At 41.9% G+C, this 21368-nt stretch overlaps 1 protein-coding gene across 1 annotated transcript in view; it reads right to left on the bottom strand.

The window, feature by feature from the left end:
• The window catches only part of grin2cb (glutamate receptor, ionotropic, N-methyl D-aspartate 2Cb), a 77928-nt gene that overhangs the window by 43447 nt on the left and 13113 nt on the right, over nucleotides 1–21368 (bottom strand). The window contains exon 3 of the mRNA XM_080208954.1: nucleotides 2481–2595. Coding sequence (XP_080065080.1) covers nucleotides 2481–2595 — 115 coding nt within the window. The remainder of the gene's footprint in view (nucleotides 1–2480; nucleotides 2596–21368) is intronic.

The following is a 21368-nucleotide window of genomic DNA, read 5'->3' as shown; positions in this document are numbered from 1 at the left end:
TCTAGAAATGAGCTTTTATTTGCTTAGACTGTGTCTAAAACAATGGGGACAAAATCCCAGAGAACCAAGGTGGACTTTCTAACTAGCCCACCTTGATACTTGCCCACATCCATGGACATCTAGGATCTGCTCCTGGGGTCTACTTAAAAAAATGTCCTTATAATTCAGCATCACTGATTTCAGTGATTTATCTGTTGGTTTTTCTAGATCCATTACTCAGGCCCCATTTAGACACTTAAGACTGTTTTTGCACTACAAGGTGATCATAGAACCCTACAGTGCAGAAAGACGCCCTTCAGCCCATAGAGTCTGCACCGAACACTATCCCACCCAGGACCTACCCCCATATCCCTATATATTACACCCACTAATCCCTCTACCCTATGCATCCCTAGACACTAAGGGGCAATTTCTTAGTATGGCCAATCAACCTAACCGACACATCTTTGGACTGTGGGAGGAAACCGGAGCACCCGGAGGAAACACATAGAAATCATAGAAACCATACAGTGCAGAAGGAGGTCATTTGGCCCATCGAGTCTGCACAGACCACATCCCACCCAGGCCCTACCCCCATATCCATCCACTAATCCCTCTAACCTACGCATGTCACAAGTCTAAGGAGCAATTTTTTTTAGCACGGCCAGTCAACCAAACCCGCACATCTTTGGACTGTGGGAGGAAACCAGAGCACCCAGTGGAAATCCACGCAGACACGAGAAGAATGTGCAAACTCCACACAGACAGTGACCCAAGCCAGGAATCGAACTCAGGTCCTTGGAGCTGTGAAGCAGCAGTGCTAACCACTGTGCTACCGTGCCACCCCCAATGGATAGCTTGAGTCGGGAATTTTACAGACTTGACAGATGTGTCTCAATTTAACTTTTACTTTGAGTAGACAAGGATGGGATAGAGTTGGGTCCGCCATCTCCAGAACAGATCCTAGATAGCCACAAATGTGGGCAGGTGCCAAGGTGGGCCAGTGAGAAGGTCCACCTTCATTCTCTGGGAACTTGTCCCCATTGTTTTAGAAACTGTTGGGTCCTTTGGCCCTCAACCCCACCAGCCGTGTTCTCCTCATAATGCCATTTCACTTTCATAACCCCACCCTTCACCACGCATGCCTCCTCATTCTGCACCAACAACTCCCTCACCCATGCTATCCCATACCCAATGTCTATCATCGGCAGACTTCAAGAGCTATGTGGAGATGAAAAATGAGCTTAATGATCTAATGCAGTCCTATCATACATGCTTGGCAGTGGAAAAAAAACTAATATTCAAGAAACCCATCCAACGTTCTTAAATTTTAAGTGGCTAATTCATTATAAAACCAAACAAACTTCTAGTCAGACAACAAAGACAACTAATCCTTTAGTAGCCTTTTTAAACTGTCAGTCAAACCGTGAAATCAATCCCTACTGAGATGAATTATAGATTTTTAAACTTAGCCAAATATTCATAATGACATAATTGCCCTTGGTGAAATGTCAAAGATGTCCATTGGAACTACATGACAAGATGGCAGTTCTATTTTAGCCAACATCAGAAGGACTATCAAACAAATCAGTGCAGCAAAGGGTATTTTTTAAACCTCACTTCTAGCATTAGCCTGTTCTTTTAATGTTTGAAGATTGGGGAATTAAAATGATTTTGGATCAGGATGCTTAAACAGACCATATTCACGGTTTGTATCAACTCCATCAATTTGCGATTCCCACATTACAGGTTAAGGGGCTTGCAACAGCCAAATTGGGGTTAGTTTGAACTTGGTACTTAGTTCAAGTGGTTCTGGTGAGTTCCAATTTCCTTCCTGAGAGTTTTAGGCACTGACTACTTACGCATCTGGCAGAAATGGGAGCTAGAATTCTGCATCTGGATCTTGCCTATTTTCAAATGGTCTGTGGGGTCTTCTTTTCTTCATGAAAATCTGACCCTTTGTTTCCCCCCTCCATTAGTGTGTAGCCTCCTGACTCTTCCTACCAAAATGCACTATATCATACTTACTGACAAGCTAACGTCAGTATAAATTACATACTCATTCTTCAGGTTTATTAATGACTTTCTGTATTTTGTCTGTTTAGCCTACAACCTCCCCCAACCCACCCCCTCCCCATTTGATGTTGCTTTTTTATAAATTTTGGAATTTGTACTTCCGGTTCCCGAGTCCAAATAATTTTAAAGGAGGCAATGATTCCAACATTAATCCTTGTGGAAAGTCACATCCCACCATTTGCCAATCTGAGGAACTACCTTTAACTCTTACTCTTTTGTGTTTTGTAGTCAGCCTGCTACCCATTCTGTCACTCAATTTCTGACTTCACACTTTGACTTTTATTTTAAGCACTTTAAGTACCTATTGCCCTGAAACACAGTACAATTGACCACTTTGAACCAGTGTTGTGCAACGAATGTGCAGAAGGCAGTTAAGCCTCAGCTTCACCAGGTCTCTAGTTTAGAAACATTCATCAAATACTCACCATCTCCCAAAATCTGCTTCTGTTTAATGTCATCACAACCATTGATGGTCTCACCAAATAGCCATCCTCGTTGAAAGAAAAATCTTTACCTTCCCAGCTAATGTTCAACATGTGCCTGTGAAATATATATCAGGATCATTGTTAGGGCAATGAAACAGACCATATAGGATACATATTTAACTCAATCTTTTGCCATTCACCATACAGGGAGTTTTATTCTCTATCTAATCCATGTTGATGTGGCTCTGCTTTTAAAAAGTGACACCTCCTGGTCATAAACTTGCTGAGAAAAGGTTTAACTCTATTTACGTTATCACTTCCTTTCTAAATCATAAAATCCTCAATCAAGTCTCCCATTAATTTGAAATATTTCAGTGTTTAAGAAGTCTTGTTCATGCATAATTTAACCATAGGAAGCCTTGCAACAATTGGATGAATCTTTGTGACATTCCTTCCAAGGCCAATAAAACCCCCCTTAAAGTGCAGTGCCAAGAACTAAAACCAGAATCCAGATGTGGGGTTAGATTTGGTCTAGTTTGTTGTGGCAGCAATGATGGTTGGGTCCACTGAGTCAGCAGTGGACCCCTGTGCCAGTTTCCTGGCAGTGAAAAACATCCCCTAATTAAGTCAGGGGCCAGAAGGGACTGATGCAGGATTCCCAGCTGCCAGGGCTCATTAATGAGACAATTGGCATTCATTTTCCCTGCGTATCCCACAATTTAGTGATGGATCAGGGTTTAAATGGAGGCCACACAGCTCAAGGGTGCCAGCACTGGAAGATAGCCCTCGAGCCTTATCTCCAACAGCCTCCCCGCCCCCAACTCCTTAATCTCTACTCAATCCTCATGCAACTGTGGCCTTGTGCCCCTCAACCATCCTGGCACCAGCAGTCACACCCTCTGGTGGCAATGACCAACTGCTAGACTCTGATTGGCTGGCAGCTAGTTAGAACATAGAACACTACAGCACAAACAGGCCCTTCGGCCCACAAGTTGCGCCGATCATATCCATACCTACCAGGCCATAGAACTATCTATAACTCTCAATCCCACGTACTTATCCAGAGGTCTTTTAAAAGACCCCAGTGAGTTCGCCTCTACCACCACCGACGACAGCCGATTCCACTCACTCACCACCCTCTGAGTGAAAAACTTACCCCTGACATCGCCTCTGTACCTGCTCCCCAGCACCTTAAACCTGTGGCCTCTTGTAGCGACCATTTCAGCCCTGGGAAATAGCCTCCAAGAATCCACTCTATCTATACCTCTCAACATTTTATAAACCTCTATCAGGTCGCCTCTCAACCTTCATCTCTCCAAGGAGAAGAGACCTAGCTCCTTCAACCTATCTTCATAAGGCATGCCTTCCAATCCAGGCAACATCCTTGTAAATCTCCTCTGCACCCTCTCAATAGCTTCCACATCCTTCCTGTAGCGAGGCGACCAGAACTGCACACAGTGCTCCAAGTGAGGTCTGACAAGGGTCTTATAAAGTTGCAGCATTACTTCCCGACTCCTAAACTCAATGCCTCAATTAACGAAGGCTTGCACACCATACGCCTTCTTGACCACATCCTCCACCTGTGAGGCTGATTTAAGAGTCCAATGGACCCGGACCCCAAGGTCCTTCTGCTCCTCAACACTGCTAAGAGTCCTACCCTTGATATTGTACTCTTTCATCCCATTGGACTTGCCAAAATGGACCACTACACATTTATCCGCGTTGAAGTCCATCTGCCACTTCTCCGCCCAGTCTTGTATCCTAACTATGTCACTCTGCAACTTCTGACATCCCTGACAGTTCTCAGGGAGAGGGGGGCTGCCAGGGGATTCAATTGTAGGGAACCAATTAAACACTTAATTCTGCCGTGACCCCAACAACAGAACTCTTGGCGTCTTTCTGCTAGTTATCTAGCTGGTGGGTGAGCCCCAGTCAATCCAACAAAATCCTGGTCATAGTCTTACTAGGGCTTTAGATAGCCGAAATGTACTTGCTCCGCTTTAGAATTATAGAATCCTTACAGAGCAGAAAAAGGCCATTTGGCCCATCAAACACGCACCAACAACTGTCCCACCCAGGCCTTACCCTGGTAACCCCATGTATTTATCCTGCTAATCTCCTTGACACTAAGGAGAAATTGAGCATGGCCAACCAACCTAATCCATACATCATTGAACTCTGAGAGGAAATGGGGGGACTCATAGGAAACTCACATAGACACAGAAGAAGGTGCAAATTCGACACAGACAGTCACACAAGGCTGGAATTGAATCCTGGTCTTTGGTGCTGTGAGGCATCAGTGCTAACCACTGCATACCATGCCAGCTTTATATTCCAGCTCTCTTGTTATAAAGGTTAATATTGAATTAGGCACTTGATTTTTTTTTTGAACCTAATATCACATTTAGTGGTCTGTGTACTAGACCCCTAAATCTTTTTGGACCTCCATTCTTCCTAGATTTTCACTATTTAAAAAAAACTCAAAACCATTGCTTTCTTCATCTAAAGTGGATTCCATCAAACTTCACCTTGAAAACGCTTTGTCACACTTCTGCCCACTCACTTAACTAATCAATGTTTCTGTAATTTTAGATTCCCAGCCAAAGTACTTACTTTACTAACAATATTTGTATCATTGGACAACTTGAATACAATGAATAATTGAAGCTCCAACACAAATCCTTGTGGATCACCAAGTCACTTTCTTCCAATTTGAATTAAAACCAACTATCTTTACCATGTCCCTACTGCCGACCTAATCTCCTAACCATTTTAATAATTTTCCTTCAATTGCATGAGCTTTATTGGACCTTTATGAAATACATACTACATACATGGACATCCTTGTGTTCACTATTTTAGTTACTTCATCAAAAATTTCATTAGATGTGACCCAACCTTCGCTGTGGGTGGCACAGTAGTTAGCACTGCTGCCTCACAGTGCTTGGGATCCGGGTTCAGTTCTGGCCTTGGGTATCTGTAGGGACGATTCTGCTATCCCATCACACTCATTTTTTAGCGCAGTGGCCCGGGAGAATCGCTGTGCCAATCAATTTGTGGGAATTGCACATGCATTCCCTATGCGTGTGCATCTCCCAGTGCCAGATATCTAGCATAGTTGGGACCACGCTGGAAACTGGCGGGAACATCAGGTAAGTCATTTTATTCCATTTTTAATCTTATTTAAATGTGATTATCAGGCCCGGGACTGAAGTCTCTGGGCCCACAAACATCTCCCAACCCGCCAGTACAATTCCACGCCCCGGTTCAGTCTAGCTCCCCACTTTTGGGGAATTAGTGGCCCTACCCTGCTGGAGTGAATGGGGGGCAATTAGGACTCCCCAGGGGGTGGGGCTGCAGGGAAGTGGTGCCCCCTGGGCATTTGCACCCTGGCAGTGCCAGCCTGTGCATTCTGGCACTGTCAAAGGGGCAAAGTGCCCATGCTTAGGAGGCACCTTGGCACTGCCCATTGGGCATCAGCAATGTCAATGGTGCGGGGCCAGCTAGGAATGGGGCCCCACTGCCAACCTGCGCTGGGATTGATCGAGGCTGAGGGAAGCCAGTGATTGGGGAGGGTGGGGGGATTAGTCTGCCAGGGGTGGGGGGGGGCGGTGTCTGCTTCCTGTGGGAGGGTACGTCAGGGGTTGGGGTGGTTTACCTCCCGGAGGAATTGTCTGCCACCCTTGGCGGGTGTCAGCTGGGGTGGGGGGATCACTACTGCTGGGGGTGGGGGGGTGGGGAGCAGTGCCAGAGATCAAGGTGCTCTGGGACGGGGAGAGGTCGAGGCTGGTCTGGGAATGGATGGAGGGGGGCACAGTTGGGTCGTGGAAGGTTGAGGGGGCCCAGCACTGTGAGGGCCCTGGGCTCACCAGCGATTGAGCTGGCCAGCAAACTGCAGGCTGTCAGTTTGAGGCCACTGTGCATGCGCAGAGCTGTCAGACTCTGGTGTGAATAGACTACCCCTGAGCTTTTAATGATATTCATGATTGTACTTGCGCATTGAACAGAGTGTGGGAGATTCGAGTCTGAACTCCCACTGAAAAAACAATCTTGACTTATACCACTTTTCCCATGAATTCAGCACTTAGAGCTTTTCTAGAAGAATCGCCCCCTGTATGTGCGAAGTATGCACGTTTTCCCCATGTCTGCATGAGTTTCTTTCAGGTCCTCTGGTTTCCTCCCTTAGTCTAAAGATGTGCAGGTTAGGTGAATTGATCATGCTAAATTGCTCCTAGATGGATTAGCCACGTGAATTGTGGGGTTGCAGGGAAAGGGTGCAGGAGAGGACCTGGGTAAGATGCTCTGTCAGTCAGTTTAGACTCAATGGGCGAATGGCCTCCTTCTGCATTATAGGGAATCTATGTTGGCTTTCTAATTAGCTCAAATTTCCCCAAGTGCTCATTTAACCTGTCTTTAATTATAGATTCCAACAAAGGTTGGATCAAAACAAATCTATACGTTCCTCTTTCTCTCTCAATGTCCTTAAATAATGAGTTACATTCACAATTTTTCAAGCTAAAGGGTCAATTCTGGATTAAAGACTTTGGAAGTTTATCGTTACAGCGTGTGCAAATTCCCGTATATACTTCATTTAAAACTCTGGGTTCATACTATTTAATGCAGTAGTTTTATAGGAACAGGAGGAAGATATTTAGGTCGGAACCTGTTCTGTCATTCAAAGTGACCATAATTGATCTGCAACTCAACTCCATACACCCATTTTTGCTCCATATCCTTTAATACCTTTTATAGTTTTAAACCAAAGATTGGATGATCAAAAACTAACAATTAATCTAGTGTTAATCATTGGCAGGACAGAATTCAAAACTTCTGCAACCCCTTGTCGATGTGCTTCCTAATTTGTCTCTCAAAAATCGATGTCCACTGGATCTAGACTCCCCAGCTAGCAAAAATAGTTTCCAGTTATTTCCCTAATATCTTGAAAACTTATATAAGATCATTCCTTAACCTTCTAAATCCCAAGAAATACAATCCTTTTTTGTGCATCCTCTTTTTGTAGCTTAGCCCCGGGAGACCTGGTATCATTTTGGTAAATTAGCGCTGGGCACTCTCCAAGACCAATATGTACACCTAAGATGATGTGCCCAAAATTACTCTCAGTACTCCCTCTGGCTGTGGACGAAACAAGGCTTTTGTGGAGCTCAAGCAGGACTTCTATTTCGTGTACTTGAGTCTTCTATGTTTAATGGCCAACATTCCATTAGTTGATTGCTTTAACATTAGTGAGATATATCCGACAAGAAAGGGAGTATAGATGAACCTAGTAATGGGAAATGAAGCAGAACTGCTAAAAAAAAAGTAGCAGTGGAACATATAGGGAACAACAATCACAACATAGTAAGATTTAAGTTTGAGAAGGCCATTAACCAAATACCCACATTGGATTAAAATCATAGAATCCTATAATGGAGAAGGTGGCCATTCGGCCCATCGAGTCTGCACTGACCACAATCCCACCCATCCTATCCCCATAACCCCTTGCATTTATCCTAGCTAATCCACTAACATCAAGGGGAAATTTAGCATGGGCAGTCCATCTAACCCGCATATCTTTGGACTTACTTAAATCCAATTTTTAAAAAGTGGTGAGAATAAAATTGGGAAGATTGAGTGAAAAAAAATTGTGAAATCATCAAAGTAGAACATGGGATAATAGAAAATGATGGTTAGAGTCGAGGAGAAATTTATTTGCCAGCCAATAATGAAACACCATGATAATTAATGAAATGAGGGCAACATTGAATTCTACTCAGCACATTGACCTGACAAGAGAGGTTAAGAAGTAACAGAAAAAGGTAGATAAGGATAACCAGTAGACCAGTAATTGGATTTTCAAAGGCCTTCAATAAAGATACCATATACCAGACTCATGGATTAAGGTCAGAGAATGTGGAGTCAAGAGACAACTAAGCAAAATGGAGAGCAAGCTGGCCACAGAGCAGAAAACAATGGGCATTAAAAGATAGATACTCAGAGCATTCCACAGGGCTCAGCACTGGGATCGTTGCTGATATTAGTGATATAGATACAGAGCATGGGAGCACAATTTCAAAATTTGTGACAACATCAAATTGGGTGTTGGAGGTAGGGGCTGCAACTAATGCAGAGGAGAACCTGTTTGTGATTCTTTTCATTCCTCTTGTCACCTGTTCTTGTTCTTTGTATCTCTCCCAGTCATCTGGATCTGTTTTCTTTACACGCCTTTTCTTTAGTTTTGCATGTTCCTTGCATAGCTGTTTTGTTCTGGCAAATAGAACTCTTTCCTCCTCAGGATACAAGCTGGCTATCTATCACACTAAATTCTTTTTTGAACACCTCCCACTTATCTTCGAATGTTTTCTCCATTAACAGATTTGCTCAGTTGACTGTGGACATCTGTCTTCTTCCCACTGAAGTTAGCCATACATAAATCTATAATTTGCGTAGCTGTTTGGTGTTTCTTCCTTTCAAATAGAACTTTGAACTGTTAGATAAATACTCACACACCCATTAGGCTATTAACTAAATCTGGCTAATTATTCATTATTAAATGTAATGTGGTTTGCCCCTTTGCTCCTTCTGGGTCATTTGTTGCAGAAGACTGCCACAGACTCTGAAGAAATTTGTGACCTTTCAGACTGCAACTTGCTTTTCCCAGTTGATCATGGATTCGTAGAATCAGAAATTTATGGGACAGAAAGAGCTTTGACAAAGTGTCACCTGGACTTGAGACGTCAGCTCTTTTCTCTCCTTACAGATGCTGCCAGACCTGCTGAGATTTTCCAGTGTTTTCTCTTTTGGTTTCAATTCTATCAAATCTCACTTTTTTTTACTTACTGAAAATGAAACTAATTGGAGTTCCTTCCAGGGTAGGAGAACAATCACACAGCCCAAAGCCATATTGGGATTCCTCCCAAGATCAATTGGTAGTGACTATACTCGCCCATAGTCTGAAGAAAGTTCTTTGCATGGACACCCATGCTAGCACAATTGTCAACTCATAGTTTGGTAGATCAGTTAAACTCTTATTGAACATCTCATTGTAGAGTCCATTGCTGAAAGGACCTTTAACTGCAGTGTACCTGACCTCAATGTTCATAGTTTCACATGTCTTTCATCATTGGCAAATTCCACCCCATTGTCAGTCAGAAATTTGGCTGGTTCTCTAAGTTTATTTCTTTATAATCACCCTTTTATCCTTACCATGTATTACTGTAGAAAGATTGAATTTGACTGCCATGTCTATAAAGCACAAAATAAACATTTTACCTCAGCTTTAAATCCATGGCTACTACTCCATTAAAATCTCATACCAATGGAAGGCGTTGAATTGGGCGATGGGGGTCTCCCTAATACTTCTTATTTATGTGTCATAATTTGCACTAATCTCTTCAATGAGCCTTGTATATTCATAATAAAAAAGTGCATCCTTTAGTAGAACCTTTAATCTGCAACTTTAAGACAATTTGCATTTTTGCCCTCTGATTCTTACCACCTGATGCCGTTAACACTTTAACATTCTGATTGGAAATGCCAGGTTTTAAGGGATTGCAATACTGTCCTGATGGATAAACTGCAGATTCACTGACTTGCCAAAAAAAAACAATTGCTTTATCAGGTTCTCTATCCATTCCAATTTCATTTGTGCCTTTTTCAGGGGAGGCTTGTTCAACACCAAGGACACCTCACTTGAGATTCCTGAAACTGATAGAGCTTTAATGCCCCCTGACCTTACTACAATCTTTACTATTGAGTGAACCTAAATAATATTTTATCCAATCTGTTCTGCACACAGTTGAGTTGCAACCACTATCTAACACAGCATAATTAAATGAAACTGCAACTAATGTGCCCCTTACCAGACTGAAGCTTCTTGTGGCTATGACAGTTCCCTCAGACTAACCATTGGATCATCTTCAACTTCTGAATTCTTGGTTTCATGCATCGCTTCAAAAACCCTGCCATTCTGCTTTGGAGATTGATTGCAGAATGATATTTTCTAAAGCACTTGTTAACTGTTGGCCTAGCATTCCTGGGGTTCATTCATCTAACATTGCTACTTCAATCCTATTATTTGCTGCAGCCCCGAAAAAGTGCCTTAATCCTCATTCGTCCTGTCTGCAACTCTTTTGTACTGATGCCTGTGCCCCATATCTGAACACAATGGCCACAATCATTGAGCTCCCCATCCATATTGATACCACAGACTATCCGGCGTGGACGATAAAAATTGCTGGAATTTGCTGCCTTCAAGAACTTCTTTTTAAAAACAGCATACATTTGACTGTCCTTTTCCTGAGAACCAAACACCAGCTAAGAGTAATAGCCGATTCAAATGTGATACCTTAACACAATTTAAAGCACTGAATACAAGTTCTCCAAATTGAATTTTTGCAATGTTTTTATGTAGTCTGATGAAATCCATGGCATGAATGATCATCCATCTTTTGAAATCTATCAATGTCTCACCATATCTCACAGGCATCCAATAAATCATCTTTCTTGTAGCTTTCATCAAGAAACTTAATAGAATATCCAAACCTTCATCACTATCCAACTGGCAGGCGTCCAGCTCACACAAATACTTTGCTTTGGATTTTACTTTTATTAGGAAGTGACAATGCCAAGGTGAGACTTTGTTTTCTCTTTGATAAGGGCATAACCCATGTCCACTTAATTTTTCCACCGGTCAGAATGTTCAGATTCAGAGAATATTAGTGGGTAACCATACTCTGGCTATTTACAAAAACAGAAAATGCTGGAAAATCTCAGCAAGTCTGACAGCATGCATGGAGGCAGAACAGAGCCAACATTTCAGGACTCAAAACGTTAATTTCACAGATGTTGCCAGACCTGTTGAGATCTTCCAGCTTTTTTTTTGTTTCTGATTCAGATTCCAGTATTCACAGTGTTTTGCTTTTACCCTGACCCTTTACCTCTGCTTTCTTCACAAAAGTAGCTCAGATTACAATCTTGTCTAAAATAAGTTTTTAATCTTCGCCTTTAGATAGCCACCCTTTGCTACCAATTTAATTCATTCTGAAGCCATCTGGTAAAGTAGGAAATGAGACAACAGAGAGGAGTCAAAACATTAACTTTGTTTCTCTCTCCACGGATGCTGCCAGACCTGCTGTGCCTTTCCAACATTTTCTTTTTTGTTTACTATTTTACTTACTACTAAAATTATTTACAGAATACAACATTAAAAATACCCATCTCCGCCTTAACCAACATCCAGTTTACCAGATGCTGCATTTTATCCAAACTCCAGGTACTTAATTAATCAATGTCCTCTATCCGTTATATTCCAACTGTAATAACGCAATTAACATACCATTAACACCCAGGACTGATCTGCTGTGCCATGCTTCCATGCATTAGACTATTAAACTTACTAATTACAAAGCAACGATTCACCAGCTACTCATCAATCAGCTGCTTTTTTTGTGCTGACATCACTTTATCTTATGGAGAGGGAACCAAAACGTTTTCCTTAATCCTTTTACTAAATTACTTTAAATTTATGCCCACTGAATATTAACCTCTTTGCTACGGGAAATAAATCCTTCCTATCTGCTCTATCTAAAAACAAAGTCACTGCAGTCCCAAATGACCATAGGTTGACCGGTGCTGATTTAACCTGAAGATCACCACATCACAGGTGAGAGAGAAGCTTGGGAAGGCAGGTCTTTGTGAATAACCTCAGCCAGTATGGGAATTCAGCCCATGCTGTTAGAGTTACTCTGCATCACAAACCAACTGTCCAGCCAACAGAGATAACTATCACCCACTCTATCTTGGCCCTCACAATTTTATACAGCTCAACAAAATCTCCCATCAGTCTAAATTACTCCAAAGAAAAAGTATTAGCCTATCCCATCTTTCCTGACAGTTATAATTCTGTGTTCCGGCTCTCTATCTAATGGAATCCTGTAACATGGTAACCAGAACAGAATGCAATATCCTAGCTGTGGCTTGTTGAGTGCTCACCAAGATATCATTCTTTTCCTGTCCCACCTGCTGGGTGGGACATCTCCCATCTGCTTATTATTCTGATTACCATTCCTATTTAATTGCAGCCAGTGAATCATCAGCAATGACGTTATTGTGATGAAATCTGTAGTTGGCACAGCTGTTGTACGCACTGACTGTGGTTACAAAGCCTGTGTGTGTTTTTTTTGTCACAGTGCCTAATTGAAAAGGAAACAAAGACTCCTGGTTTCTGAGAGGGTGGATGTAAACTGGAATTCCTAGCTGTGACATCGAACTTCTGAGAAATCAGCACGTGGCTTAGGTTGCTAGGGAAACAGAAGCTGATTAGGAAAAATAAACCAAAAAGCTGAGAGGCCAAATTTTAGCCAAAGGTGGAGATTCTTGGAGTTCTTTTTGCCTTCAGGAGAGGCGAATAGTGCAATAACTGCAGAGAAGGCAGCTATGGTCGAAAGTTATTCTGCAACCAGAAACGAAGACTAAAAAAGTTGGTTCTACGAGTAGAGCTGAGAAGAATCAGGAAAGGTATATCTTTGGTTCCACAGGTATATGTGGAACTCAGGCAAAAATGGCTGCTGGATGGGGATTTGTGCCTAACTCCTGTGTGAATAAAGAAATTGAACTCTACCTAGGAAACACTGAGTTTTCGGGAATCCTGTAGCTGAGATGAAATACATCTATGCTAAATGGACTGTGAAGAAATCTGTGAGGTCTATCTTTATTGCATCAGCCGATTAGAGTGCAATATATGATTTCTATTGAAAACAATTTCCCTGTTAATGTCTAATTTATGTTGATTTTGGCTTGAATGTTAAAATATAATTTATATAAAGTGGAATCTCATACACCGGTTTTATCTGTTGGGATCACTTGGAAAATTTCTTTTTAGGTTTTGTTCTCCAAGGGGATCATTACACGGTCACATTTTCCTTGATATTGCCTTTGTGAAGCAATTGGGACGTTTTCAATGTTAAAGGTGTTATATGAATGCAAGATTTTGTTAAAGGGGTGTCTGTGTATAACAGATCGTTCTCTACACTGGCTGTAAAGGATTATTTTCTGTGAAATATCCCTTTCTTCAAAAGATCTTTATCTGTTAAGTTCCATTGTTTATAATAGAACACCTCCTGTAGCATATAACCATTCATAATAGATCATTGCCTATAAAACATGACTACCTGGATTATTACCTCTAAAAAGATCCTATCTGTAATGGGTCAGTACATATATAGATCACTGTCTACAACGAACCATTCACTGTAAAATGTTTATGATCATAATGAATAACTACTCATAAATGGTCAAAGTTTGTTAAGACTCCTTGCATGCAAAACGTAACTGTCCATAATGGATCATTATTCGCAATGAGTTACTGCCTTTAATGGGTCATTACTTTGAAAAGGTCACTATTCATAATATATTGTTAACTGAAAAGGATCTCGGTCTATCATGGATAATTATCTGTAAGCCTTAACTCTCTATAATGGGTCATTACAGGTAAAGGGTCATTGGTTTTAATAGATAATTATCTTTAAAAATGTCACTCTTTGCAATGGATCATTAACTCTACAGGGTCAGTGTTCATAATGCACCATTATGTGTCAAACTTCACTGTCTATAATGGATCAGAAATTGAAAAATCATCATACTCAGTAATGGATCTTTTCCTATAAAGCCTCACTGTCCCTGAAGAATGTTACTTTTAAATACATTTACCTGGAAAGGGTCATCACTTCTGTATCCTTATCAGCACAGGTCATAGTCCATCACTAGTCTGCACATTTGATGGGTTATATTGCATTAACTTTAAATGTTCATTATCTTTAATGATTCGTGAACTGAAGAGTGTCACTGTCTATATTTAATCATTATTTCTAAATGGTCACTGCCTCTTAAAGGTTATAATCTGAAAATGTTCATGATCTATAATAGATCATTACCAAGAAAGGTTTACAATCTATGAGGGATCTTGCTTTACGTGCAAAAGATAATGATCACCGTCACTAATGGATTATTATTTGCAAATGAGCATTATCTATGAATTAATAATAACTGAAGACCACTGTCTATAATTACCTGTAAAAATAACTATATGTAATAGGGTTATAGAATCATAGAATCCACACAGTACAGAGGAGGTCATTTGGCCCATCTAACCTGCACCGATAATAATCCCACCCTATCCCCGTAACGACATATTTACCCTGCTAATTCCGCCCCCCCCCCCCCCCAAACAAACTAGGGTCAATTCCCCCCCCACCCCACACAAACTAGGGTCAATTTATCATGGCCAATCAACCCAACCTGCACATCTTTGGACTGTAGGAGAAAATGAGAGCATCCAGAGTAAACCCAGGCAGACACAGGAAGAACGTGCAGGCTCCACACAGACAGTGACCCAAGCCGGGAATTGAACTTGGATCCCTGGCACTTGAGGCAGCAGTGCTAACCACTGTGTCACCATGCACTTTTAAAAATTATGAACAATGATTTGGAGCATTGTGAGCATTTTTGGACCCCATATCTGAGGAAGCATGTGCTGGCCTTGGAAAGGGACCAGAAGAAGTCATGTGAGGAATGGTTGAGGACTCTGGGTCTGTACTCGTTGGAGTTTAGAAGGATGAGGGGGGGATCTTATTGAAACTTACAGGATACTGCAAGGTCTGGATAGAGTGGACGTGGAGAGGATGTTTCCACTAGTAGGGAAACTAGAACTAGAGGGCACAACCTCAGGCTTAAGGGACGATCCTTTAAAACAGCAATGAGGAGGAATTTCCTCAGCCAGAGAATGGTGGATCTGTGGAATTCTTTGTCACAGAAGGAGATCGGGTCATTGAGTGTATTTAAGACAGAGATAGACGGATTCTTGATTGATAAGGGGATCAGGGGTATGGGGAAACGGCAGGAAAACAGGGATAAGAAAAAAGTCAGCCATGATTGAATGGTGGAGTAGACTTGATGGGCCGAGTGGCCTAATTCTGCTCCATACATCTTATGATTTATAATCAAACAATAAAGTTAAAACATAGAAACATAGAAAATAGAAGCAGGAGTAGACCATTTGACTCAAGCCTGCTCTGCCATTCATTTGATCATGGCTGATCATCAAAATCAATATCTTGATCCCCCCTTCCCCCCCATATCTCTTTATCCCTTAGGCCAAGATCTATATCTAATTTTTTTCTTGAAATCACACAATGTTTTGGCCGCAACTACTTTCTGTGGTAGTGAATTCCACAGATTCACCACTCTCTGGATGAAGAAGTTTCTCCTCACTTCAGTTCTAAAAGGTACATAGAATTGTGCAGAGGAATTTGACTGAAATTGTGGAACCTTTTTTGATGTTGCATCCACGCCCTTCGGGGTTTGAGTCCGAGCATTGACCTCCACAGTAATCTGATCCTGCTGCCTTCTAACTTAGGAGCAGCATGGTAGCACAGTTGGTTAGTACTGCTGCTTCACAGCTCCAGGGACCCGGCTTCGGTCAGTGTGGAGTTTGCACATTCTCCTCGTGTCAGTGTGGGTCTCCTCCCACAGTCCAAAGATGTGTGAGTTAGGTTGATTGGCCGTGCCAAAATTGCCCCTTAGTGTCCTGAGATGCGTAGGTTAGAGGGATTAGCGAGTAAATATCTAGGGATATGGGGGTACGGCCTGGGTGGAATTGTGGTCGGTGCAGACACGATGGGCCAAATGGCCTCTTTCTGTACTGTACAGTTTCTATGATTTCTAATCATGTGTATAGAGATCCATCTGACTCCTTGTGGATGGAGTGAACTCCTCTGCAATTCCTTGACCAAGACTTTCAGTGCAATATTGGAACCCGCAATGTTGTGCCAATTTTATTTATTTCCCAGATTAGAATCAGTTGTGAAGTGACTTCCATGATCTCTACAGCACAATGAGCCTCACCTTTAAGAGGAGCAGGCTGGCTTTAAATATTGTGGCCTCGCTTTAACTGATGCTAGCCTGCTGAGTTGTGCAGCTGCTAAACAGCATGGCTAGCACTGGCTCCATGCTGCAAACATGTTATTTAGCAGATAATACGGAGCTGCTGTGTTGCCTGCACCAGGCCCAACAAGTGCTTGGTCCTCTGTTATCATTAATCCCACACTTGTTTTCAGACGCTGTCAAATTTTGCTTCTTCTATTTAAAGCATCAATGTCTAAAATGCATTATTACCTGCAATGAATCATTCTCTAATGAATAAGTGCCTGTAAATATTCCTGATAAATTATATTACTAATTAAATGTCAATAATTATAGTCAGAACTATAAAGGTGTGAACTAGAAAGTTCATTGCAAAATGGATCATTGAGCGTAAACAGTCAAAGCTTATAATGGATCATTACCTGTAAGGATCTATTGTCTATGTTGTAATAGTAACTAAATTGAGTCTTTTTCTATAATAAGTCACTACTTCTGAAGGGTTCTATCCAAAATGGATCATTACTTATAAATATTTTCAGTTTATAGTGGGTTATTTCTTATTTTAAGTCATTCTCTACAATGGATTAGTACATGTAAAAGTCCATGATATATAATTATCAATCTGTAAAGTTCCAATTGTTAAAGTCATGTACGCGGATTTATTCCTACTGCTTCACGCAGAGCTGTGCTGTATTAATGCATATGCCAGAAGTGATGTAGTGGGCCTGGCACAGGAAACAGCAAATAAGCAGCCGTGGAATGATCACACAACATTAATAAAGCTTCATTTGTTCTTGAACTAACGTCTGTCCCATAATGAACCATTTCCTGTCAAGGTTCATGCTCTACTAACTGCAAAGAGTCACTGTTGGTAACTGGCAACTGAATTAAAATGCTTGCTGTCTGTAATGAAACAGTAAACAGCCATAGTGGAACAACTCACCACAGACGTGCTGCGTGTTTTCAGCATTTTCTGTTTTTATTTCAGTAAAGTATGAGGAGTGGGAGGACTTAAAAGCCAGAAAAGGATGACCAAGAAATAGATGCAGAGGTAAAAATGGAATCTTGGAGCAAACTAGCCAGCAATGTAAAAAAAAAATGATTGCAGGAGCTTCTATTAGGAATGTAAAAAGGAAGAGATTAGTAAAAGAAAATGTGGCTCTCTTAATGACAGAGACAGGAGAAATTGTAATGGGGAATAAGAAAATGAATAAAATGTTCAACAAATACTTTACGATAGAAGACACAAGGGAATATGTTGAAAATTGTGAGGAACCAAAGATATAATTAGTTTTCTGAAAGGTCTAATGAGAGTTAAGAACTTGAAGTAATTAATATGAGCAATGAAAAAGTGCTGGAGAAATGAAAGGGATTAAAAAAAAAATCAATAAATTTCCTGGACCAGATGTTGTGTCTAGACTTTTCTATTCCAATACACTTCCATGTTTTCCCATCATAGACTAGCGGTGATCCAAAATTCTGCTACCTGTGTCCTAACTCATACCAACTCCTACTCACCCATCACCTCTGATTTCTGATCGACATTGATATCCAGTTAAGCAACATCTCAATTTTAAAATTCCCTATTCAAATCCCTTCATGGCATTATCCCTCCCATTCACTGTAATCCCTTTCAGCCTGAGAACCTGGACCTGATTTCAACAAGTCTTGCCTCTGCAACATCCCCAATTTTAGTCACTTGGCGGCCCTATCTTCAGATGCCTGGGTGGCATGGAGGCACAGTGCTTAGCTTCACAGCACTAGATGCCCAGGTTGAATTCTGGCCTAGGGCGACTGTGTGGAGTTTGCATGTTCTCCCTGTGTCTGTGTGAGCTTCCTCTGGGTGCTGCAGTTTCCTCCCACATTCTAAAGATGTGCCGGTTAGGTGGATTGGCCATGCTAAATTGCCTCTTAGTGTCCAAAGGTATGTAGGTTAGGGAGATTAGCAGGATAGGTGTGTGGGGTAACCGGGATAGGCCTGGGTAAAATGCTCTGTTGAGGATCGGTGCACACTCAATGGGCCACTTGGTCTCCTTCTGCACTGTAGGGATTCTCTGATTCTAAGTTTTATATTTCCAACTCTAAAACTGTCCACTCTCAATCTTCTTCCTCCTTTGAGACACTTCTTAAAACCTGCCTCTTGTCATCTGTTCTAATCGCCTTCTGAGGTTCAGTGGCAAATTTTGTTTGATAGTTATCCCTTTGAAAAACCTTGGGGTATTTGTTGTAGGAAGTTAAGGAGAGTATCAAATTAAAGGAAAATACCTACAATATTGTGAAAATTGGTTGTAGGTCAGAAGATTTGGCAGATTTTAGAAACGAGCAAAGAATGACTGAAAAAGAGAAACTAGAGCACAAGAGAAAGCTAGCTAAACATATAAAAACAGCAAGCAAGTTTTTACAAGTATTCAGAAAGGAAAAGAGTAACGAAAGAGCGCATTGATCCATTGAACCATGGTTACCAACCAGGAAGCTTGTGAGTGCCACGGCGCACCATGGAGCCTGAGAAAGATTGAGAAAAATCTCACAACTGGTGCGGAGGAGAGCAGGGGGATGAGGAACTGGGAACATGGCAGACCCAGGGTGGGAGTGTGGGGGGGAATGTGGAGGACCCAGAACAGGAATGTGGGGGGCTTCAGAGAGGAAGTGTGCAGAGCAGGAGACTCCTGCACAAAATACCCAGGTTCATCTGCACAGCAGCATACTGCAATTTTTTACCATTTAAATAATAGTCCATTTTGCTGTTATTCATACCAAAATGGATAACCTCACATTTACCAATATTGTACTCCATCTGCCCACTCACTTAGATTATCTATATCCCTTTGCAGATTTTCAGCGTCCTCTGCACACTTTGCTCTTTCACTCATATTAGTCTCATCTGCGAATTTTGACTCACCACACTTGGCCTCCAACTCCAAATCATCTGTGTAAATCATAAACAACTGCGGTCCCAACACTGATCCCTGAGGCATACCACTAGTCACTGATCGCCAACCAGAAAAACACCCATTTACCTCCACTCTTTGCTTTCTGTTAGTTAGCCAATCCTCTATCCATGCTAATACATTACCCGTAATACTGTGCACCTTTATTTTATGTAGCAGTCTTTGGTGCAGCACCTTGTCAAATGTCTCTGGAAATCCAGATACACCACATCCACAGGTTCCCCATTGTCCACTGCGCACGTATTGTTCTCAAAGAATTTCACAAAATTAGTCAAACATGACCTGCCCTTCATGAACCCATGCTGCGTCTTACCAATGGCACAATTCAGGTGAGATTGTCTTGGCTTTCCTTTGTTTTTGCAGAATGCGTGGAAATAGTGTGTTGATAAAGTGTTGGAGTCAAAGTATGCAGAGCACTTTGAAGACCTATCAGCAGAAAAGCTGTTCACTGTATGAGGGACTTTATTGCAGTCCTTATTCAGCTGCAGTGTGGCAGGGAGATGGAGCACAGACAAAAAGAAGGGAAGCTGTTTGCAGAGGGAGGAGGAGAAGGACTCCTAATTGAAGGGCCTATCAATTTAGACTTGTCAAAGAACACTTCTTTTCCTGCCACCTCAGCCAGGAGCTGTGTCTGAGGTGGCTGAGATTCACCCAGGAGCTGAGCACGGAATTCCACCACCTTAATTGTTTACTGCATCCCAGTCATAAAGATATGACAACCCAAGTACTAACTTCTGAGGTGAGCTGGCAAGGTGGATTCAAAACTGGCAAGGTCAAAGAAGACAGAGGGTAGCAGTGGAAGGGTGCATTTCTGAATGGAGGGCTGTGACAAGTGGTGTTCCTCAGGGATCAGTGCTGAGACCTTTGCTGTTTGTAATATATATAAATAAATTGGAGAAAAATGTAACTAGATTGATTAGTAAGTTTGCAGACGATACAAAAGTTGGTGGATTTACGGATTCGATGAGGACCATCAGAGGATACAGCAGAATATAGATCAGTTGGCGACTTGAGCGGAGAGATGGCAGATGGAGTTTAATCTGGACAAATGTGAGGTAATGCATTTTGGAAGGTCTAATACAGTTAGGAAATATACATTAAATGGCAGAACGCTTCAGAGTATTGATAGGCAATAGGGTGTACAGGTACACAGGTCACTGAAAGTGGCAATGTAGGTGGAGAAGGTAGTCAAGGGGGCAAACAGCATCCTTGCCTTTATCAGCCGGGGTATTGAGTTTAAAAATTGGCAAGTCATGTTGCAGCTTTATAGAACCTTAATTAGGCTGCACTTGGAATATAGTGTTCAACTTTGGTCGCCACACTACCAGAAGAATGTGGAGTCTTTGGAGGGGGTACAGAAAAGATTTACCAGGATGTTGCCTGGTATGGAGGGCATTAGCTATGAGGAGAGGTTGGAGAAACTTGGTTTGTTCTCACTGGAGCAACGGAGGTTGAGGGGAGATGTGATAGAAGGCGACAAGATTATGAGAGGCATGGACAGAGTGGATAGTCAGAAGCTTTTTCCCAGGGTGGAAGAGTCAGTTACCAGGGGGCATAGGTTTAAGTGCAAGGGGCAAAGTTTAAAGGAAATGTGCAAGGCTGATTTCTTACACAGAGAGTAGTGGGTGCCTGGAACTCTTTGCCAGGGGAGGTAGTGGAAGCGGATATGGTAGTGACTTTTAAGGGGCATCTTGACATGTACATGAATAGGATGGAATAGAGGGATATGGTCCCTGGAAGAGTAGGGAGTTTTAGTTGTGTCAGGCAGCATGATCAGGACAGGCCGAAGGGCCTGTTCCGGTGCTGTAATTTTCTTTGTTCTTTGTTCTCTGTAATACACCACTCAACACATCCACCTCACCTGACACCATCACTTTCACAATCATCCTCTGCTATCTTTGATCAAGGTTTTGAACTGGATCTTTATCCAGGAGCACAGTCCACCATGGATTTCCATGTTTACATACATTCCCCATGGAAACCTCTCAGATTTCTGCTGATAGGTTTTCAAAATGCTGTGTAT

The sequence above is a fragment of the Carcharhinus amblyrhynchos genome, chromosome 21 (assembly GCF_965287045.1).
Source record: "Carcharhinus amblyrhynchos chromosome 21, sCarAmb.v2.hapA, whole genome shotgun sequence".
NCBI lineage: Eukaryota > Metazoa > Chordata > Chondrichthyes > Carcharhiniformes > Carcharhinidae > Carcharhinus > Carcharhinus amblyrhynchos.
This window is presented reverse-complemented; position numbering and strand designations above follow the sequence as displayed.